Raw genomic sequence first — 19774 nt, 5'->3', positions numbered from 1 at the left:
CAGCCTAGAGCTTCCCCTAACTATAAACCTATATAGCCCGATTTATAACAGGCTTAGAGTCATGCGCTGAAATTTCAAATAAGATATTAGGGTCACACGAGAGAGCTTCGAGCTTCTTTTTTTTCTCTTCATTCACGAAAATTACGTAACGCCGATTCGCGTAACGCGCCGTGATTATGCAGCACGTGCGCTCTATCATTGATTTTTTATTAAGACGGGCTCTGTTATTTTCTCAAAGAGCACGTGTCATTAATATCGTTTCGAAAATAATATCTCGTGGGTCAGGATTTTATAATGCGACTTTTGCAATCGTCTGCTTTAACATCGCTCGTTAATTCATGCCTGCGAATGATCCGTTTTCGTCTCCATTTCCATAATTTCATTCCACCTCAGTCACACGTGCAATTCAGTAATTCTCGAATTCCCTACCCTACGTGTAAGCGAGTAGAGGTTACAGCTTCACTCGACTATCTCGCTAATACAGTCTCTTATGCGCAATTTCGCTCGCTATGAATCATTGTTTCTTCGGCTACAACTCGCGCAGGTTTCGTTAAGAAAGTTCGGGATGTATATCTGCGAATTATACGATCCGGTAATTATCAACGAACCGGCGATATTTATCCTGCAAGTTTGAGAAAAACTCTCGGTACGGGGCAAACTTCGGCTCACGTGTTTCACAACTCGGTGCAGGAACGGTGTACTTCATGGAAATGATTAAAATGATCTACTTTCTGAAAAAGACGCAGCCGCACGAGTCGACGAGGGACTTTATGGAATTTCCAGGAACCGGACGCTTACGATTATAACTCGCGCGCCGCCAATGTTTTGCTCCGCTCGATCTCGCGCGCGGTTGCGTTTTTGCGATAAAACGGCATCTTATATATGCAATATAATTATAAACCAACGCGGATAAGATACGAGTTTTAAGAAGTTCCCAACGCATCATCGAACTGTAATAGCTCAGTCGCTTTGTTTACAGCAACTTTAACAAAAAATCGCGTTACGTAAAGTGTCAAGCCGATACCGCAGATTCTTTGTCAAAACAAGCGCAGAATCACACAGGCTCGAAGAGAATCTCGCCTTATCTAAGCAGCGCCGCGCCTTTCTCGCGCGCGTGCATTCCCGCGAGATCAAGAGCGCAATCGCTCGCCAGAGAGATATGCGCTCGCGCTTTTTTCTCGCGGCCTTGACGCCGCCGAGCGCGGCGAGCAGCCGAGAGCAGCCTTCGTCGGACGTTTTTGGCGGAACAAGCGTGCAGGCTCTTTTTTTTCTCATAGCGTAATTCCGCTTTTCTGATGGACCAATGCAAGGACGAGCTTACGTTGCCGTGTGTGGGCTCTGATCGTTTATACTCCTTTGAGGTTAGGTTTCAACGGAATAACACAATTCGCGTGCAAACAAAAGCATCGACGAAGAGAACGCTTACGAGGCGAGTCCGCAAAAGGCAAGGATCTCCGAGAGAACGTCAGCGCAGAAAACACGCGTATTATCTCGAATTACACGAGAGCCGCGCGGCGTTTGACGTATTCTCGGCCGCGGAGTGCAGGACTCGGTGCACGCGAGGCATTACGTGCATGTGTACAGACGTGGGAAAAAGCGAAAAAGCAAAGTTTGGCGCCGATCCGCCTTGCCGCTCGTTTTTTTATTTAACAAGCCGCGCGCACGACGAGTTTAACCCAGATTCCATCGCGCGCGCGTTGCGTGACACCTTGGCCGCAGAGCAGCTCTGGCTTTCTTTCTTTTCCATCCGAAGCATGTGTATATAACAGGCATACCCGCGATGGTCAAGTTGCGTCGCCGGCGAGACACCTTAAGGATCGCGTGGAGTGAATTTTGATGGGATATGCGGTTACGCTTTATTTCGTATAGGAGACGATTCTAGTTCTGAAAATTGATTGTCCGCGCGTGGGATGCACTTTCTAAAAAAGAAAGCTACGACTTTCTTAATCATGTCTGAATATGGAAATCGATCGAGATGCAGCTGTAATGCCTTCGAGAAATGAATCTTGAGTAACAATTATAAAAGCTGTTGCCGTTTCTTTTCTCGCAGCTCTCGTAAAAGTTTACTCGCCTTCGGACGCGCACGTGTTAATAATTCCTCGTAGCCTCGCGGAAAACTCAATAAAGGAATTAAATTTTGCAATAAAACGCGCCTTCTGATAAATTGGCTTATACTCTCCGGTTTATACTGGCCGTAAAAGCATAGCGCGGCGAATGACTCTAAAGCCTGTATCTCCATCTATCAATCGTGAATTCTTTTTACGATCGATAACCCACTGAAAATCAATCCTTGACAGGGCTAGGCGTTCTCTGAAAACGAAAAATTGCAAAGTGCGCTGTGAAGGAAGAGACCAAGTGGTTGTATAGTGTGTACAGAGGAAAAATATCGAGAAACTTGCGCGATGCGCCGAGTCGTACTGGGGGAAGTGATGCGAGTCAAGATGAGACTCGGCAGTGGCAGCGGAAGGGCAGACGGCAGCAGCTGACGCAATAATCGCTTTGCTGAGATAGAGAGAGAGAGAGAGAGTATAGAGGGATGGACCGGCAAATACCGTACAGCACGCTCGCGGCGCTCCGTGGAATCCTTATAAACTCGCTGTCGCGAGAGAACCTCGGGCCCCACGACCTTTCGCTCAAGCAGCAACTGTCGAGGCGCCAATCGCTCAGGAAGGTTCACTTTCCAGGTATGGATTTACCGACTGTCTGGCCGCTCCTCTACTATACTTTTCGCGCGAGTTATTGAATATTTTTTGGGTTTTTCCCAAGGACGACGCTGTCGCGTTATGAGGCGATTTTGGAGAGGATCTTTTGGAATGGTTTCATCGTTCGTTTAGAGTGGGGAGGTGAAAACTGCTTCGAGTTTGTATACGCGGAAAAAAGAGCGAATCACTTAACGCGAAAATCTCCATACGCTGCATTGAGATAGCGGAAAGCAGTTAAAAGGGTCGTGTAAGTTAATTGCCCTCCTAACGTTCATGTATTGCATTAAGTTTGCCTTCGAATTTGCAATCTCCCCTCGAGCATCGAGCGTTTTCCTCTTTTGGAAATTAACGTTGTATTTGAGTAATCTCAAATCCCCCACGACGGTTCCCTAAAGCGCAAGCTTCGCAAGCTCTAAATCACTGCGACTATTAATTCTCCCATAAAATCGACGATTCGCGCTGCTCAATGTTTCGTCAAACGGCCAACGTCCAGACGTCCGTTAGAATCGATACCGCAGAGCTTCTCACTGAATGGAGGAACGTACACGCGGCGCAGGATTAATCGGGGCTCGATTTGTCTCCGCTATATATAGGTACCAGTGCCAGGCTATCCGTTCGCGCTTGGCGGGCTCTCCTTTCGCACGCGATGCTTTACGAGCGGCGCAGCTTCTCACTTGTTTCTTTTATGAGCTGCTACTGCAGGTGTTGTGCACTACTGCCGATGCTGCTGTGGAAAGTTTGCGTGAATTTTCCATTGGCGCACCGCAGGCTTTGTCAAATGCGAAGCTGTAAAACTGATCCGTGTGTTGCAATGCTCAACACTCGCTTTCTTTAAAATATAGGCGTTTCTCTCTCATACCTTCGTTTTTAAACCTTTTGAGAATGTGCCGCTCTATGATCGAAGAGCTTTTCAAAGCCACTCGGCGCATCGCAAAAAATACTATCGAAAGCAGAGACGCATCATCCACAGAGAGCCGATCAATAGGTCGAGTCGAAGCGGAGGCGTGTCTCTCTCAGTCCGCAGGCTTGAAATGCCTGCGTCCGTCACGTCGTCCATTATGGCTCTGGCAAGACGAGCCTCGTCGGCTCCAACGTAATAGAAACGCGAGCGCGTAATTGACGCCCGGATTGATTTATCGCGCGATTAATAATTAACGAACGGTGATGACGACGCGCGGAAGGTGTATGTACGTGTGTGCGTGTGTTGGGGGGAAGATATTGGAAGGGGGGATTTTACGAGAAGGCTTCTGGAGCCGTGAGATATTTTTTAATGGGATAACTTTCGGAGCTTTTACGACGGCTCTTGACCCCCCGCTCATTGTTATCGCGGAAACTTTGTAATGGATATTCTGTAAAATTTCGTTTGATGAAAAATGTTCTGTGGGATTAAATCGTTTGCTTTTTTTCTGTTTTACGTGAGTACGAACACTGCGTGCGCAGAAAGGTCTATTAGCCGAAAATATGTGGTTTAAGGTAACTCTCAATTATTTGCAATCGTTGCGATGAATAATGCGCGGTGCGATAGATTATGCAAATATTTTCATTCGTATGTATCCCGTGCGTCTGTCTACGGTAAATTATGGATCACTCAACGGTATAAGTAGATGAAAACATTCAAATTTAAAGCAAAATCTCTAACGCACCTGCAGACAGCCGGATAATAATCAACTCGATGGTATAATGGTTTGTACTACTAATGAAAAGGCAAACACTCGGAGCCCGCGAGCATAAGAGGCAGATCGTTTTCGGGATCCGTCAGCAACTCAAACATTACTCTCGACTAATGGTTACACAACTCGACTCAACAAATAACCGCTGCTATCGCTCTTCTAAAGGATCATTTCTTCTCGTTCCCCTCTTCCCGACAGATCGAGGACTCTCGAATACATACGAGTGTTTTCTCAGCGTATTGCGCAATTTTTCAGTTACTCCTATAAAACCTCAAGCGGCCACTCGAAGTACCGTCTCCTCGCGGGTAAAAACTTGATATTCCGGTTTCGTTCGTCTCGTCTTCGCGCGAGCTTTCGGCGAAATATAAATTAAAAACTCGCCGTAGCACACATCTCCCAGTTTTGAAATCAAACGCACCGCAAGCCTCTCGAGAGCCGCCGCGCTGCGCGATCAATGCCGCAGACGCTGTTTACACGCGCCGCAGCCCAGCACGGTGCACGTAATGGCGATGAATCGAGGCTGCAAGCTCGCGCGCGTGTCTCGAGCGCGCGACGGGATAATTAAATTTATCGCCCCGCGCGCCTCCTCTCGAGTGTATTATATGCTTGGAATGGCGACCGAATTGCTTTTTCATATGTCTCTGGACTGTGTGTGTACTCGGTTTGAATTTCAAAGCTCGCGCGTTATCCGACGACGAAAGTTCGGCAAAGCTCGAGAGGGAGGACGGAAAAACGGAACGCTGAAGAGATTTTTCCATTCCGCGTGGAAAATTTAATAAATCCATTGTCGAAGCAGCGAGGAATTTCAATTTCGCGCACGTACGCCCCAGCCAAAAAGGCCGATTCATCCTGCAAGTGGCTTTTAACGATATACCAAAAGAAAGATAGGTATCGTTTTAAAGCTCGGAATTCCTCTTGTGCGCGGCGAGCTTTCATTGTTTCCGCCAAATCCGCGCGCGGCTATTCGAATTTCCAAAAACGAAGGGATAGTTATTCGATAATAACGTTGCTCTCGCTGATCAATATAGAGCGATAAACAGGCCGAGATAGCTTGCTCAGTCCCGCAATCAGCCGAGAGCTAAGCGTTCCCCGAGTAAACTCCGGGGTCCAACACGCAGCAAACTCCACAGCCCATTAAACTCGCAAACAGCGACACATCTACGAGCATCCGAACTGTCCTGCTTACGGGCGCACTATAATCCGCCGCATGATCGACGCGGCGACGAGGTGAACAGGAAAAGTCCATCCATATTCCACACCTTACAGAAAGAGATAGAGAATATTAAAGCTGCGCGCAGGGCGAGTCAAAAGCGCGATAAATTCGGCAGCCGCGGGAGTATAATCCCCCATTGTGCCGGTGAATATGCGCCATTTCAATGGGTATCCCGGTAAACGGATGGCCCGGGATCATCTTGCAGCCGTCGTCGTCCGGAGGATTATGCGATTATTTCGCTCGACTGCTATACGGAAAAAGACGGCCGCTGTATTTCGCAAAAGTTGACTTTCCAGTATAGAAGAACGCGCCGAGTTTGGGATATCGCGTTGTTTCGAGCAGCGATTCCGCAACGCGTTTCGCCTGTGTAACCAGCGGCTACTTTGAATATCTCTCTCAGAACGTCAGTGTCAGCTCGGAGCGAAAAATCGCTGGCCGCTCACCTTTTTTACGCACCGCGTTACAAAAATCGCGCAACGCATCTCCCCGGGCTATGCGCCTCGTAAATGTCCTCTGTGTTTTTTACAGTCGAAGGCGCGCTCAATCGATGCGCCGCGCTTCTGCGTCCTTGTGTACGGTGAAGTGCTGTCGGTTGAGATGTGCGCTTTTGAAAATTCAGTCCCAAGCCGCTTACCATCTCCAGCGCTGTTCCAGCCACGAATACACAGCCACACACTCGAGTCTCATCGGACTACTCCCTCATCGGGTTGTCGCGGAAAGTTCGAAACTAACAGCAGCAGCGACGTCGCGCAGAAGATGTAGGCTGTTTGCGGCGGAAGCTGCGCGTGTATTGGGCCGCGCCCGAACTTCTCTCGCCGAGAACAGAATGCAATTCGCGCGACGTTATCTCGCGCTGGAAACTGTCGGCGAGAAGAAAGACACACGCTTTTGAGCTTTGCGCGCGTAGAGCCCTTTGCTGAGAGCAGAATATATTTGGTTTCGCCCTACTGCGCTTGTGGAGAAGTTTGGCTTCGTCAGCTGATGTGCGGGGAAAGAGTAGAATTAGCCCAACAGCAGTTTATCCAGCCCCTTGGAATTTGACGGAAAGAACAATACACTTTTGGAAACATCAATACCGAGAGGGAGCTAAGTAAGCCATCGACAGAAAAGCGTTTTATCTTTTGACGCTCTCTGCCACGAGCCTCGAGCTGCAGAAAGATGCCGGCGCTGTTTAACATACCACGCGTCTACACAGTGTGAAACAAGGATGAAACTCGTGAAAAATAAAATTCGCAATCTCTCTCGGAGGGAAAGTTTCTCGAAGACTCGCTAGAACCTGTACTGCTGAAACCATCGATAACTCATTCATCAGAGCTCCCAACAAGGCACATATGCCATAATTCAGCCGTCATTCAACAATGGCTGGCGTTTTTCCGGATCCAGATTCATACGCTCCTTCAAGCCAAATCCAGCCGCGATCGCTCGCTTGGTTCCCGGCCAACCGAAGGGAAGAATTTTTAAAAAAAAGCACTCTCGGCCTGTTTGCGACTCGACGACGGGCTGTCGTCCTCGAGTAGATTGGGCATAGTCTCTTCGCGGCTACATCGCGGATTAATGCGGCTGCAATCGGAATGGCATTTTAAAAGCATTACATCGAGGGCATCCGCTGTAGTTCTGCTGACGCAGCCGTTTCATTTTTCAGCCCGAAGTCATTTTTCTCACTCCCGCATCGAGTCACGGTCACGAGAGCGCATATTTCATCGTCAACTCCGCCACATCGTCATCGTTCTCTGGAAAATATTTTCCGTCCACTTGCTTTCAGCCCTAAGTAAGTCGCGCTGCTGCTTCTGCTGCTCTTATTAATGCACGAGGCGAGTGTGTGCGTATAAGTATACGCGAGATGGAATTTAAGCGAGTTTTCTCATCTCTGGAAGGATTTTTCACTATTTCGCGTGGTTAGGAGAGAGTCTAATGGTTGTAGTCTCCTAACGCTCGAGTGCGTGCACTCGCGGTGCGTATTTTATAAAGACGTTCGCGCTGGAATTCTTTTTGGGATTTTTATAAATTATTTCGTCAACGTGAAATGAATCCAGGCCAGATTAGTCCATAAAGCCGAGGGAAACAGTCTCGAACAACAGCACCATCTAATCTCGTCTAATAGCAAAAAACAGAATCGTAAATCTCACGGCTCTCACCGTGTCTGTCTCCAGCAGATAGGTCGATCGTAAAAGTAGTCCCTCTCTCTCAAGCTGGCTCCTCGACTTTGTATTATGCAGTAGCCCGATCTAAATAACCGATGCGCTCCAGTTGCTTATGCAGCCAGAACGATATACATTTCCCCCTGAAGAGTTTTAGCCTTTATTCACCGCGCGAGCAGCAGATTATATGCGTTGGGTATATATTGCAGCAGGAGGAGGAGGAGAATCGTTGCTGTAGGTGGACTCGGGTATCGGCAGCAGAGGCGCGGCTTTGCTAATTGCAGGGAAGAGTAATGGACGATTGCCCGGTTATTAGCCACGGATCGCGGGAGACTCGATCGTATGCGTGTAGGTATTGTCGTGACGATTTTGCCGAAAATGAGTTTTACAATTGTTGTTGTTGGATGATAATTTATTTCTATTATTCCAGATTAGTGGAATAGTCAATATATTTAATGGTAAAAAGGAGCGCAAGATTGGCATCGCGATGCGTCCTCCTCTGATGATTGTAATCGACAGCAATTCTCAAGTAGTCTCCAAAAATCCTCGTTATGGATGTGATTGCCTGTACGTAAACTGCATCGTAATCGAAAACTAGTACCTCGATGCCGTCTTCTATTGGCGCTGATCTCAAGGGCGCAGAGTCATTGTATACTTCAAAGGAAGAAATCTGAACCGAATGACCTTCTGGTGCCTTGATACCCCAAGTGCATTTTTTTGAATGATTTCGTGGCAGCTCGACCTTGATCTTGAATGTACTCGTACTGTTATTTATAACGTCTTCGCAATCTGCGTAATAATAATACCTTCGTGAATATTCAGTGTGCGAGTTGAAAGTTAAGAAACAAATCAGGAGTTGTGAACATACCGTAAATTGGAATTTGGATTACTTTCTCTGATGGATTCGTATCATCCGCGATGGATTTTCCACTTACGAGTGAACTATGAGAAAATAATTTTATATGATGATTCAAAAACATATTATTTTATGTAATATTACTTACTTTTCTTTGAACGTCAGGCATATCAGAATGAGGCAAAACAGTCTCGAATACATCGTTATCGAAGGAAGAGCAAAATGCGTGCAAGATATAGATAGCGTTCTTTCTAAAGAGCTCAACCACAACTGGCTTTGAATTATTTTTACTTCCATTTATACTGACGATTTATCATTTCAATCAAATGTTGGGTAACACAGTGTTTCCATATTATCTAGTAAATACTCGGCTTTGCTGTGCTGTCGTACGGAGTACATTTATTTTGATGATGCAACATTTTTCATAACAGGATATTAAAAAATGTTCTAATATCATTTGATTGTGTAAAAAAGTTTATTGAGTATACGAAAAAATAAATAAATAGTAACTTTTTACAAAACTCGGGTATATCTATACATATTTAAAGCGTAATGCTATATCATAAGATATATTTTTCTCACTTCTCAGGTCTTGCCTATAGTAAACATCAACTGTTACTTCCTTTCCACTGGAAATGAACGGCTGTAGCGTTGATCCGACGCTTCTGGAACTGTAAAAATGATCATGTAAAAATCATTCATTTTAATTCAATTTAAAACATTAGTAACAATAATAATAATGTATGCTTCTTACTCGTATAAAAGATCCGAATCATTCTCACTACTGCCGTCATAAATTGTGTAGACGTATGCTTTATCCTTAGTGCAGTCGGAAACCGTAGAAAAACATCCCATCGTATGATAAAAAAGTTCGATTCTACGACCTTCTGGAGCCTCGATAGTCCAAGTGCATTTCTTGGATTCATTCTTCAATGTAATCGAAATTTCAATAGGACTTTTGTCATGAGCCAGTACTCCTCCGCAAACTGTAAAACGACGAGTATCTATTATTTTGCAGTCCAACAGAGGATAAAAAGCGTGTGATGTAATTTTCAACGAACTTACCGTTGTTGTAACGTATGACTGGTTCAAGTAACTCGTCACTTTCCTCCGATTCAGCTCTAAATCAAAACATACAGGAAATTTGATTCTCTTGCATGATCAAAATCAAGACTAATTTGACATTACCTTTCGTACTCTGATTCGTCGGTTGTTGCGTCGCTGATGGATTTTCCAAATGTAAATGTTCTAAGGTTCAGAAATAGCAAAAATATGCAAAATAATTGTAAATCCATCGTTTAGTACAAAAAGCGCAACGACACACTCTTGCTCTCTAAAGGTCTCATCACGGACTGACCCTTATTCATTATTTCGACTCTAATATATACTGATGCTTGATCATCTTATCGAATTCATTCACGAAATTTCAGCAATACTGATATCAGTGTTAGAATGGTGTCGAGCTTTATCAGTTCTCTTCCATGCATAGTTTAGACACTTAAACGGCATCTATATGACCAGACTGCGTTTTTTGTAACTGCTCAAGTGCCCACCTCCGCGTAATTGGAGCAGTCCAGGCTTGTACCTGAGGCATCCAGCAAAGAATAGCCAAAGTCAGGCCAAGCTAGAAACGCACCGACGCAATAGCTCGAAAAAGCGATGCTACCCGAGGGTCAGCAGCAGCTCTAATACTCCCCTTGACTGCTATTACACTGAAGCTCCTCTTGTTGGAAGCAACAAACGCCCAGTGGTAATCTCCCGCGTTTTACGGTAGCAGCTCTTCTCTCTTTTACGACTCGCGGCGTTTTTCCGGGTGATGAATTCCCTTTTAATTTTTCCTTTTTGCCTCGACTATTTCGTGCGATTAATCAACGCTGCGGATGATTAACGCAAAATCGAAGGGATCCACGCACACGTGTAGTTGTGGCGGAAAAATTAATGCTCGCTTGTAGAGGACCTGCTGGTAATGGCGTTATTTTACCGTAACGCCTCGTTTAATTGATTCAGTCGTGGTCCGCATTGCAAATGTGCGTACTATGAAAAAATCATTATTGACAAGACCCTCTACTCAGACTATAGCATGCAGTCAATTAAGATGAAAAGTCGTCTTCTCGCTGTGCGTTAAATATTTTACGTCTCGAGCGGAGCTGTCTACATTTTAACGAAGAGCCTCTTAATCATCCTTTAATACTAATGAATGTTTTCCGAGGCTAATGAAACCTTCCCCTTCACAGAAGCAACACAGCCAACAAACATTTATCGTCTATCACCTCGACACAAAAACAAAACCATTTCATTAAACGAGCATTAAAGGCATCGAGTTTCAAAACAATCAAGATAGCCCAAAATCCAGCCGACGTTCTATCGAACGGAAACTGTAATCCGTCCGCCCCGACACTCCTGATGGCCAAGTTAAACGGGCATTCTTGCTAATACCCGGCAGCGGGATCGACGGTCCCCGAGGCAAAAGGTCTTTCGCGTCCAGAGCGTTTAATGAAATTCGCACCCCGTTAACCCAAGGCGACGTTGTCGGACCTTTTTGCCGGAGGCTGCAGTGACGCTGCTACGGAGTTGAATTGTCCCTGATGAGGGACTCATTTGGTTATTAGATATTTTAGGACTACTTCAGCCGATGAGGATGATATTCTTTGTATCTAGATTCTAATTAAAAATCCTATCCAGACCCATCGAAAACTTTCCTCCCCAAAACTCGCTTACCCACCAGACCGGCCCTCCGAACAATCGTCCAATCCAAAAGATTAATCCACGGCAATCGGAAACAGCCGATCACCTCCCGACCCTCGGATTAATTATCTTCCCTGACCTGGACGAAAGGAGCATTAGTCGGGTCTCCGGATATGCCGCTCGATGAGCTACTATGGATATTTTATTGCCAGCAGAGCTTCTCGAGCTTTTGTTTCCCCCGAGGAGTATCTCGGGAGAGTGAAGCGAACGCCGGGATTGAATTTCCGCGAGGACTTTTAATCCCCTTTAGCCTCAGCCGCTTGCAAGCAAACATCGCGTGAGAGAAGGGGATAAGAGGCCGCGAGATAAATATTCATTTTGTTTAGCCAAGTTCGGGCCGAGCTTTCCTTTGTTTTTAATTAATTCAGCGAGTTCGACCAGTCAGAGAGACGAAGCCATTTGCATGAATGAACACAATCGCGTGTAGGCAACTTCACCGATCGTATTTACAGTCCGAAAATACGCCGTGTTTTTATTTGGATATACTTGTATACAATCGCGTTGTAAAGCGGAAAATTCACACACGCGCTTGGGGAATCACTTTGACCGACTTTTATGCGTCTGACCCAATTGAAGTCTATGCTACAGCGGCTCATTGAAAACGTTCGACGTATTTAGCGTAATCCAGTTTCATACTCCGTAAAACTGAAACTTCCATCGCGAGATTGAACAGCCCAGAGGTCGAACGTTCGCTTCATTTGATAAGTCGAGGTATAGACTCCGAGAACAATTTTCTCTCACCGAGCTGCTATTCCTTCGCAAAATCCCGAGCGATATTTTCGTCAGTGTCTACTACTCGTTGTTTCTTCCTGAATACGAACCTGGCCGGTCCGTCATCCCGAAATAGCATCTCATTCGGGAAGAGGCTCTCGAGATAACGAAGCTCGCTTAATTTTCCTCCATTGTGTTTCTCTCGGGGGAGGCTGCAGTGGAATATCCCCATATTCTCGCGCAGCTATGATACAGATAGGCGAAGGTCAGACACATCGCGCGCGTAGACAGCGAGAAAAGAAAAGCCGATTGCCCGCGGCAGGCGCGTCCTATAAACGTCGCTTTTTCTCCCACGACGAGATTTCCTCTTCCTGGTGTTCCTCTATTCTTCTCTTGTTCTTCTCGTTCTCCATCATCGAGGATTTCAGAGGTGACATTTATACTCGTGTCCTCATGGATGAAGAATTTCGCTTGCACCAATTAGTAATGGGCTGATTAAAGAGATTTTATTTTTCTTCGTTCAAGAACACCTCGTCGTCGTCATTTTTGTTCGTACGAATTTAGCCCCCCCCCCCTCTGGAAACTTGTATAATAATATCACGTCTTTCTATCTCGCGCTCGCGCTTTTCCCTCTCATTTTTCTCGCGTCCCGCGAGGAGAAAAGGCGACAGGCGGCAAAGTGGCAGCTCCGCGACGCCGGACTAACTTTTTTCCCCACCGGCGCGCGGAAAACGAGACTTTCCCCTTTTGAGTCGCCCGAGGAGAGAACAGCGCGCGACACCACCCCAGCAATCAGCGCTATTTCTTCCTTCTTATTGACTGCGCGAGAGCCGCGCTGTACATTTTCTTCCTCGACTGCGTAAATACGCGAACTCCAGGACTCTCCTCTGCAGCTATGATTATGTCTTCAATCGCATTATTGAAAGGCCGCGCGGACGATCGATGATGTGAAAGGTAAACAGAAGACGTGGACGTCGATTGATGTTCATTCATCGAACATTACCAGCGCGACCGAAGTGCAAAGAGTAAAAATATCGAGTATAGCTCGTCTTTAAATGAATCAAGTTATCCGATGGACGAGCTCGTCTCCATTAAACATCTTCCCACTTGAATGTTTGAACGGTACGCGTCTATCCCTGAGAAGTCGGTTGATCAAGCAAATGCGAGGGTGTATCCGGAATACCAAGCTCGAGGGGATTGTATTTTTTTAAACCTCGAGTAGTATGTACTCGCCCGGCTCGCTTTTTACAGAATCTTTTATTCATGCGAAGCGCGGCCCTCTTTTGAATTATGAAGACTGTTGGAGGGGTTGTAAAAGACTGGGATAATTTTAAATTTGATACTGGTACAGCAATGGGCTTCGCGGTCGATGCCGTTTGGATCGTATAAGGCTTTTGCGCCGTTGTTGCAACAGCAGCTCCGAATCTCATGATTATTATTCAGCCGTTTAGTCTCGAAGCTTCTCTAATGGAGCTTAAAACTGTTACAAGCTCGAGTAGCTGGTCCCCAGGCTTGCCGTTATTGTTCGCCTCGCTTGGGGAGCCCTTTAACGGGACAAGTCTTAAGTTTGCTGTTGCTGAAGAAAAACACCCTAGCTTGTCATTAATATCACGTTGAGCGTCAGCTGTGTGCAATCGATACGGTCGAAGCTCTTGCTTTGAATTTTCCATACACTTACACATTCTTCATCTCAGATTTTCACTAAGTTGCCCTCAGTGCATCAGCATACAAAGGATAGACACATTTCTCGTGGAAAAAGATGTTCAGGAAACAGCTTCAATGGCCATTCATCCAGTTTTTCGAAAAAATTGAGGCCAAGTGTCGCGTGGGAGAGCGACAATATTGATTTTCGAGAAGTCGCCGGTTGAGATGAGGTGCAATTTGCAGTTCGCTCGCGCTTCGAGCAGCGAATAATTTCAAGTGCCTCGAGTGTACGACAAAACATATCAATTAAGTTTTTTCCAGACCAGCCCAAACATTACGCAACCTGCGAATGAAAAAACGTCGATAAACCCTCCGCAAGCTCCAGTACAGAAAAAACGCGATACAGCTCAAACATTCCCGGAAAAACACAAGCATACGAGTCAGCGCCAAAAAACACACACACGCGCTGGTCTTCAAGGTCAGCAGCTCCCCTCGTCGTCATCTCAAACATCGACTCGCGCGCGCGTCGCAGCGAGAAAGGCTATCGACTCCAACGGAGAGAGTAGAGTGTGGCAGCACTGCAGCATCGCGGCCAGACAAAGACACAACGGGAGCCGAATAGCGAGCTCTGTTTTCTTTTTCAAGGTCACGCGAGTTACCGCCCCTCGCGCTTATATCGCTGCTGTGCTCTACTCCCACTCCGCGATGGCATAACGCCGCGGCGAAACGGATCTGCCTCCGCTGGCGAGTTCAACCCCGTGCCACTCGCCGCTCCGGGCACCTCATCGCATGCACGATCTCTGTCTGTCGTGTTTACAGCGAGGAGTGCGCATACAGCTGCTTTCGAAAGACAGTGATGGGCTTTAATCGCCCTGCCGACTGTTTCTGGAAGTTTAACTCGGAAGTTGATTATTTTTCGTCTGCTCCGTTTGAATTTCGCGCTAATTTTCCTATAACTTGTATCATTCGACCTTTCAAAGAGAACACTCGATACGATCTGCAGCTCGAGCGGTAAATCTCAAAAGCTCATCTCTGCCGCCAGCGTCACCAATAGGCTTCTCCGCATGACAAAGAGCACACGGTACATCGACTCTCACGGATGCTCGGAGAGCAACTGGTCGATAGCTCTCGGAAGCGCATATAGAGATAGACTTTCGCACGGGCGACGCTCCGTATCACCTGTGCACGTGTGTCCTTCAAAATGGCACCCCTCTGTTTTCGCGCGCGCGCTCGGCCCACCCGTCGATGGAGCGAAAGCTCCGCTGCAGCCTGGGCGAAGATCGATCGACACCCCGCGCGAGCGCGCGCGCGCGCACCCCTAACCTATGTGTGCTATATAATATCGGGGCCGAAAGGATGATGCAGACGTTGTCGGAAGACGAAACGCTGGGATGTGCTGCCGATGCAGTTACGATGGCTTCGGACGGATCGACTGGTTTAAGGGGATGTCAGATCGAGGATTTCATTTGATTTTAGCCCGATGTTGCAGAGCGAGCGTATGGATAGGACGTTGATCTGGACGAGGGTTCTTGGGAGGATTGAAGGAGGAATTGTGGGGATCATTGTAGGCAGTTGGTAGAAGTTGTTACGATTTATTCTTATCCCACGTTTCATTACGCGATACAAATACCTTCGGGAAGAAGAAGAAGAAGTTTCGGAGCAAGGATTTCTGGAAGTAATCAGTATTCTCGCGCAGGTTAAAACGGTATTTTCAGACTCGAACAGTAATTTTAAACGTGTTTGTATGATTTAACGATCTGGAAGAGACGTTTAATAAATTCGCTTTGTTTCGAGACTCTTGTGCGATTTTGATGATTATTTTACATTCCAAATAACGAATGAATAAGGTAAAAGCGAGATGCGCACGCGTAAATGTCAATTGCGGATAAAACGGGGATAAGAGCGTTGAAATAGTCGACGTAATTAACTGAAGGGCTGGGGAAAAAGAAGAGTTCATAAAAGGAAGGAGGGTGATAAAAAATGATATTGTATAAGAAAACAAAGGGAATTGAAGACAGTGAAAAGGAGGAGTAGAAAATAATTATGGTGACAGATTTGAGAAGATAAATACGAGAAGGATTTCGGAGCAGTAAAATGTTAAACTGGGATACTGATATTTCAGCGGTGTTCCGTAGACAGACGGCTGACCATATGCAGCCGTTACTACTGCTTGCGTAACCAAATATTTGAGTGACCTTTTGGACCAATACATTATATTTAAATCTACCTTTTGCTGATAAATAACTGTATGATTGTACATTCTTTAAATTAATGATGTATTTTTTTTTGTTACAGGTAAGTGTTGCAAAAACTCAAAACCGTCACTATTGTCGCTATCTCATGCAGTAAGTAACGAACAAAGCTCATTTACAACGATTATGGAACTCGAAAAAAACACTTCCGAGAATAACACAATAAACTCCAGCTTATCGAATAACGGAATTGAACGCGGGGTTCAGAAGATAGAGAAAACTCAATTTGGCAGCGTCTCCCGTAGGGTCAACAGTCGGCTTCAAAACAGATTTCTCGCCATCGGCATCGGGGACAAAAGCTTATTCACGTATACTGTCTGATAAAAGAAAAAAGCGTCAACAACAAGTCCGTCCCACATTTCTCGAATCGTCGCATAGTGAAAATAAGTCGACTACGCGTACGAGTATCGACAACTGACGCCGACGACGGCCTGATTTTAATTACAAATATTCTAATGGAATTTCTTGATTAAAAAATGTAGCCCAGATATTTATGACGGGCTAGAGAGCGGGTTGGCATTCGAACGAGCTGCAAAAATTCCTCCATTTCAAAGGGTGATACCAGAGAGAGCATTGATGATCGATGCGCCGAACTCGCTTTGTGTTGCTCTGCCATTCCATTGTTGCACGTAAAATCAACGCGATACAACTCTCCGAAAACATCCACTCGTCCCAGAAAAAAAATTTTTTTTTCATCAAATTTGCCACCATTAATCAGTAGCAATCGTCGGCGAGGTTCGATCCATCTCGTCTCGTGGCTAAAGAGTGCGTCAGTCAAGTCTGCACTCTCGCGCATCGCTTCTTACGGCCCTGCACGTACCCTCTCTCTCCTCTTGGAAGGGGTGAAAGACTGCGGAGGGGAGGCGACGGTTGGACCGCCGCGCAGAGAGCACTACTTCCCCTGTGTTCCCCGAGAGTAGCAGCAGCAGCAGCAGCAGCAGCAGCGCTCCGGTCAGTCCTCGGCTGAATGCGGAGCGACGCGCGTCACGTTGCGCTTCCGCTGACGCAGTGTGCTGCGTTCGTTCGGTCGTGTAGAGACGTAAAAAGTGATTTTTTCCCCGCTATTTTTTAGAGGGCTACTGAGGCGAGCTAAAGGTGTCATGACTGCTGTCGTGGTTTACCCCTCTTCGATGGTAGATAGATAGATAGATCGATGCAGAGTGTGTTGTTGTTGTTGTTTGGAACAATGGCTGGAGAACAATGTTTACCCTCGCGTACACGTTCCAATTAGATTTTTATTTTTGTTTGGAGGAGTGTGGCTGTATTTACGTTTTTCCTTTTCTCCCAGCGAGATTAAAATAGCGCGGGATAGTCACCTTGAATCAGTACTAATGGTTTTTTAGCGAAATTGACCCGCTGTGCGGTTTTACCTCGCACTCCTGATGTGTTAACGTTATTCCACACGCGAACTATCAATCTTCGATTGTAGTGAGTGCAGTAACGCACATAAAGCGTCTTTTATCTCGTTTTATTCGCTGCTCTTCCGCTAGTGTGAGCAGAACGGGTGCAGTGCACAGGCGTAGAACTTTAGGTAAAAGTCAAAGTCGTACCGTCAAAGTCACGGGAATATATGACGCTAGACTAGCGCATTTGCATCTGCGTATTATATGCACGAGAAATATCGCAAAAACTAAGTAACTCGAATAAAACTAGCGTAACTATTGCACCGGAAAACTACTCGCTTAACCTCACACTTCATCAGGCGGTGTGTATGCACTCGACGTAACGCAGTAAAAGCAGCCACTTAATTATCATACCGTGGAAAGACGCTAATACTCCTTCACGCGCGAAACATTCAAAGCAGCGTCTTGCTCGGCTTTATCGCCGCATACATTACGACGACTAATATCCTCTGTAAATCTCTCTCCGGTAAACTTGTACTTTTACACGAAACATTTCGCGCGACGCAAGAAAGTATAATCCGATGATGCGTTTGCTCCGGATACGCCGTATTCGATACCGTTTGGATATAAATTTATGGAGGACATTATTTATCGTCGCTAGCTAATGAGCTATCGTCGATGTAAATTTGTCAGATCGACACCGTCGGTTGATCGTTCGATTAATGATCCGTGTGTGCGTCGGGCCCAGTTTTCGCCGGAAGTGACAGGCGCCTCGAGTTCACTGTCTGAATTATTCATCCGACAAGTTTTTGACACGTGCGGATTTGGATTTTCCGTGTTACCACGTTTCTGTGCACGAATATAGTTGCGTGTTTTTCGAGGACTCGCGAGGAAATGTTAATGTTTTATAAATAGAGCCTTGTGTTTGTGTGACGGGTTCATTTGTAACTAGTAAATGTAGCTTTGAAGTGACGGAGCGGGTGATTAATTTAAAATTCTAATTCTGCGGCGTGTAATTGAAAAGTACAGCACATGCATGAAACATTCATCAACTGGATCGGTTTGAGTAAATGAAAGCAACGTTTACCTTAGAAAAAAAAATAATAAAAATTCGTCGCACGTAAACCGATGGTAAAAATCGAAAATCACGTCAAAGTGAGCGCCAGGCTCTCGCGTGCGTGAAAAAAGAAAGCTAGACTCACGAGCGACAATGCTGAAAGCTGCCCGAATAATAGACGCCGAGAGAATACGGCTTTGCACCTCTTTTATCTTGCGCTGCCACTTGCAACGAACGATGTACAGTCTTCCCTTCTAAGCCTCGATATAAAGGGCGCTTGACGATAGTGCGATAATAAAAAACTTTGATAAATCTCTTTCGACCGCATTTGAGAAAATTAGGACACACTGATCATATACCACTCGGCACAACAAAACCGCAGTCAATACATTACACGAGGTTGATTCGGGCTCTCGAGCACTTTGTCCCCCCCCCCCCCCCCCTCGGAACTTTTTTTCACGGGGCGTTCATCGTCTCCGCTCTCGGCGAACTTTTAATTTACTTTGAACGAAAAAAAGGCGCACACGCCACACGAAAATGGCTTAGCCTTCCATATATATATATAAATATACGTACGGTACAGGCACTCTCGACCGAGTTGTGCCATTATTAGCTTTATTCGGTTAGCCTGATGGTCCGTAATGCGACTTTTTAAATGGCCAAGTGCGCCGCCGCCAACGTTGGTATAAAGTCGATACTGTAGAGGATGTCGGAAAGTTGAGAGCCAAGTTTTTATGAGATTTCGATGTAAAGCAACTAACTGAACGGTTGTGCTCCTCTTTTGAAACAATAAAATCTCGTTGAGTAATTTCCTTATGGAAAACCATACGAAAACATCTCGGACATCTTGGAACGTCGTTCGCAAACGGCCGGGAGTCTGGGAATTCACGCATTGTACGGCAAAAGCACAACGACAATGAGCCCGGTCTCGCCCAAAAACAATGGGCCGCAAAAACACTTTTCCGTAAATTACGCGCGTGAAAGCTGCGTCGGAACAATGCAAGCTCTCGCGTGCGCGCGCGACTACAGAGGAGGCATTAACGAAGCGGCGGCGACGAAAAACGTGTCAAACAGCTTTTCCGTTTTATGGCTCGACTGTCGTCCGTGGATTTCCACGTGCTTGTGGCTGCAGCGAGATAAAGAGAATTTCGCCTGGAATGATTATATTTTCACAGCGCGATTTTAATGAGAATTATAATTTTAATGAGTGGCCCGTCATGTGTCTGATGAGTGTCAATACTATGGGCATTGAGTTTTTCTTCATCTGATTTTGCTTGTCGCGAATTTAGAGTTTTTGATTTTAGTCTGATCTAGATATAAAATCGTGTCAAATAATTTGGAAAGAGTTTATGCTTCTACTTTTTCTGCTGACTGAACTGAAACCGTACGAATCCACATTTGGACCCTAGGTTTATCTTTCACGTGAAATCATCGTTTCGTAAT

The 19774-nt window shown here is 45.9% G+C and overlaps 3 protein-coding genes across 8 annotated transcripts in view; 1 reads left to right on the top strand and 2 right to left on the bottom strand.

The window, feature by feature from the left end:
• Positions 1–8117: 8117 nt before the first annotated feature.
• On the bottom strand, positions 8118–9021 carry LOC100678334. The gene is made up of 3 exons (XM_003425503.5): positions 8728–9021; positions 8592–8665; positions 8118–8512 (listed from the first exon to the last, which is right to left on the bottom strand). The coding sequence occupies exons 1-3, from the start codon at positions 8874–8876 to the stop codon at positions 8145–8147; spliced, it is 591 nt and encodes a 196-aa protein (XP_003425551.4). The 5' UTR covers positions 8877–9021; the 3' UTR covers positions 8118–8144.
• Positions 9022–9035: 14 nt separating this feature from the next.
• On the bottom strand, positions 9036–9874 carry LOC116415992. Its single transcript, XM_031922088.2, has 4 exons — positions 9768–9874; positions 9645–9700; positions 9334–9565; positions 9036–9250 (listed from the first exon to the last, which is right to left on the bottom strand). The coding sequence occupies exons 1-4, from the start codon at positions 9872–9874 to the stop codon at positions 9112–9114; spliced, it is 534 nt and encodes a 177-aa protein (XP_031777948.1). The 3' UTR covers positions 9036–9111.
• Positions 9875–16885: 7011 nt separating this feature from the next.
• The window catches only part of LOC100679661 (ensconsin), a 62162-nt gene continuing 59273 nt past the window's right edge, over positions 16886–19774 (top strand). For 3 of the 6 annotated variants that reach the window (XM_032602265.1, XM_032602274.1, XM_032602264.1), the window contains exon 1: positions 16891–17064. The gene's annotated coding sequence lies outside the window, so the exon portion shown is untranslated. Of the gene's footprint in view, positions 17065–19774 lie in introns of all 6 variants that reach the window. The other 3 variants (XM_031921812.2, XM_032602266.1, XM_032602263.1) reach the window with 2 other exon arrangements.

The sequence above is a fragment of the Nasonia vitripennis genome, chromosome 1, assembly GCF_009193385.2.
Source record: "Nasonia vitripennis strain AsymCx chromosome 1, Nvit_psr_1.1, whole genome shotgun sequence".
Lineage (NCBI taxonomy): Eukaryota > Metazoa > Arthropoda > Insecta > Hymenoptera > Pteromalidae > Nasonia > Nasonia vitripennis.
This window is presented reverse-complemented; position numbering and strand designations above follow the sequence as displayed.

What these genes read in the sequence shown, in the direction of transcription:
- LOC100678334 (XM_003425503.5), bottom strand. Translation starts at nt 8,876, where the DNA reads ATGGAAGTAAAAATAATTCAAAGCCAGTTGTGGTTGAGCTCTTTAGAA. An exon ending in TGCCTGACGTTCAAAGAAAA is followed by an intron (nt 8,666 to 8,727) that starts GTAAGTAATATT and finishes ATTTTCTCATAG; the next exon opens with TTCACTCGTAAGTGGAAAAT. An exon ending in AATCCAAATTCCAATTTACG is followed by an intron (nt 8,513 to 8,591) that starts GTATGTTCACAA and finishes ATTATTACGCAG; the next exon opens with ATTGCGAAGACGTTATAAAT.
- LOC116415992 (XM_031922088.2), bottom strand. Translation starts at nt 9,874, where the DNA reads ATGGATTTACAATTATTTTGCATATTTTTGCTATTTCTGAACCTTAGA. An exon ending in GACGAATCAGAGTACGAAAG is followed by an intron (nt 9,701 to 9,767) that starts GTAATGTCAAAT and finishes GTTTTGATTTAG; the next exon opens with AGCTGAATCGGAGGAAAGTG. An exon ending in AGTCATACGTTACAACAACG is followed by an intron (nt 9,566 to 9,644) that starts GTAAGTTCGTTG and finishes GTCGTTTTACAG; the next exon opens with TTTGCGGAGGAGTACTGGCT.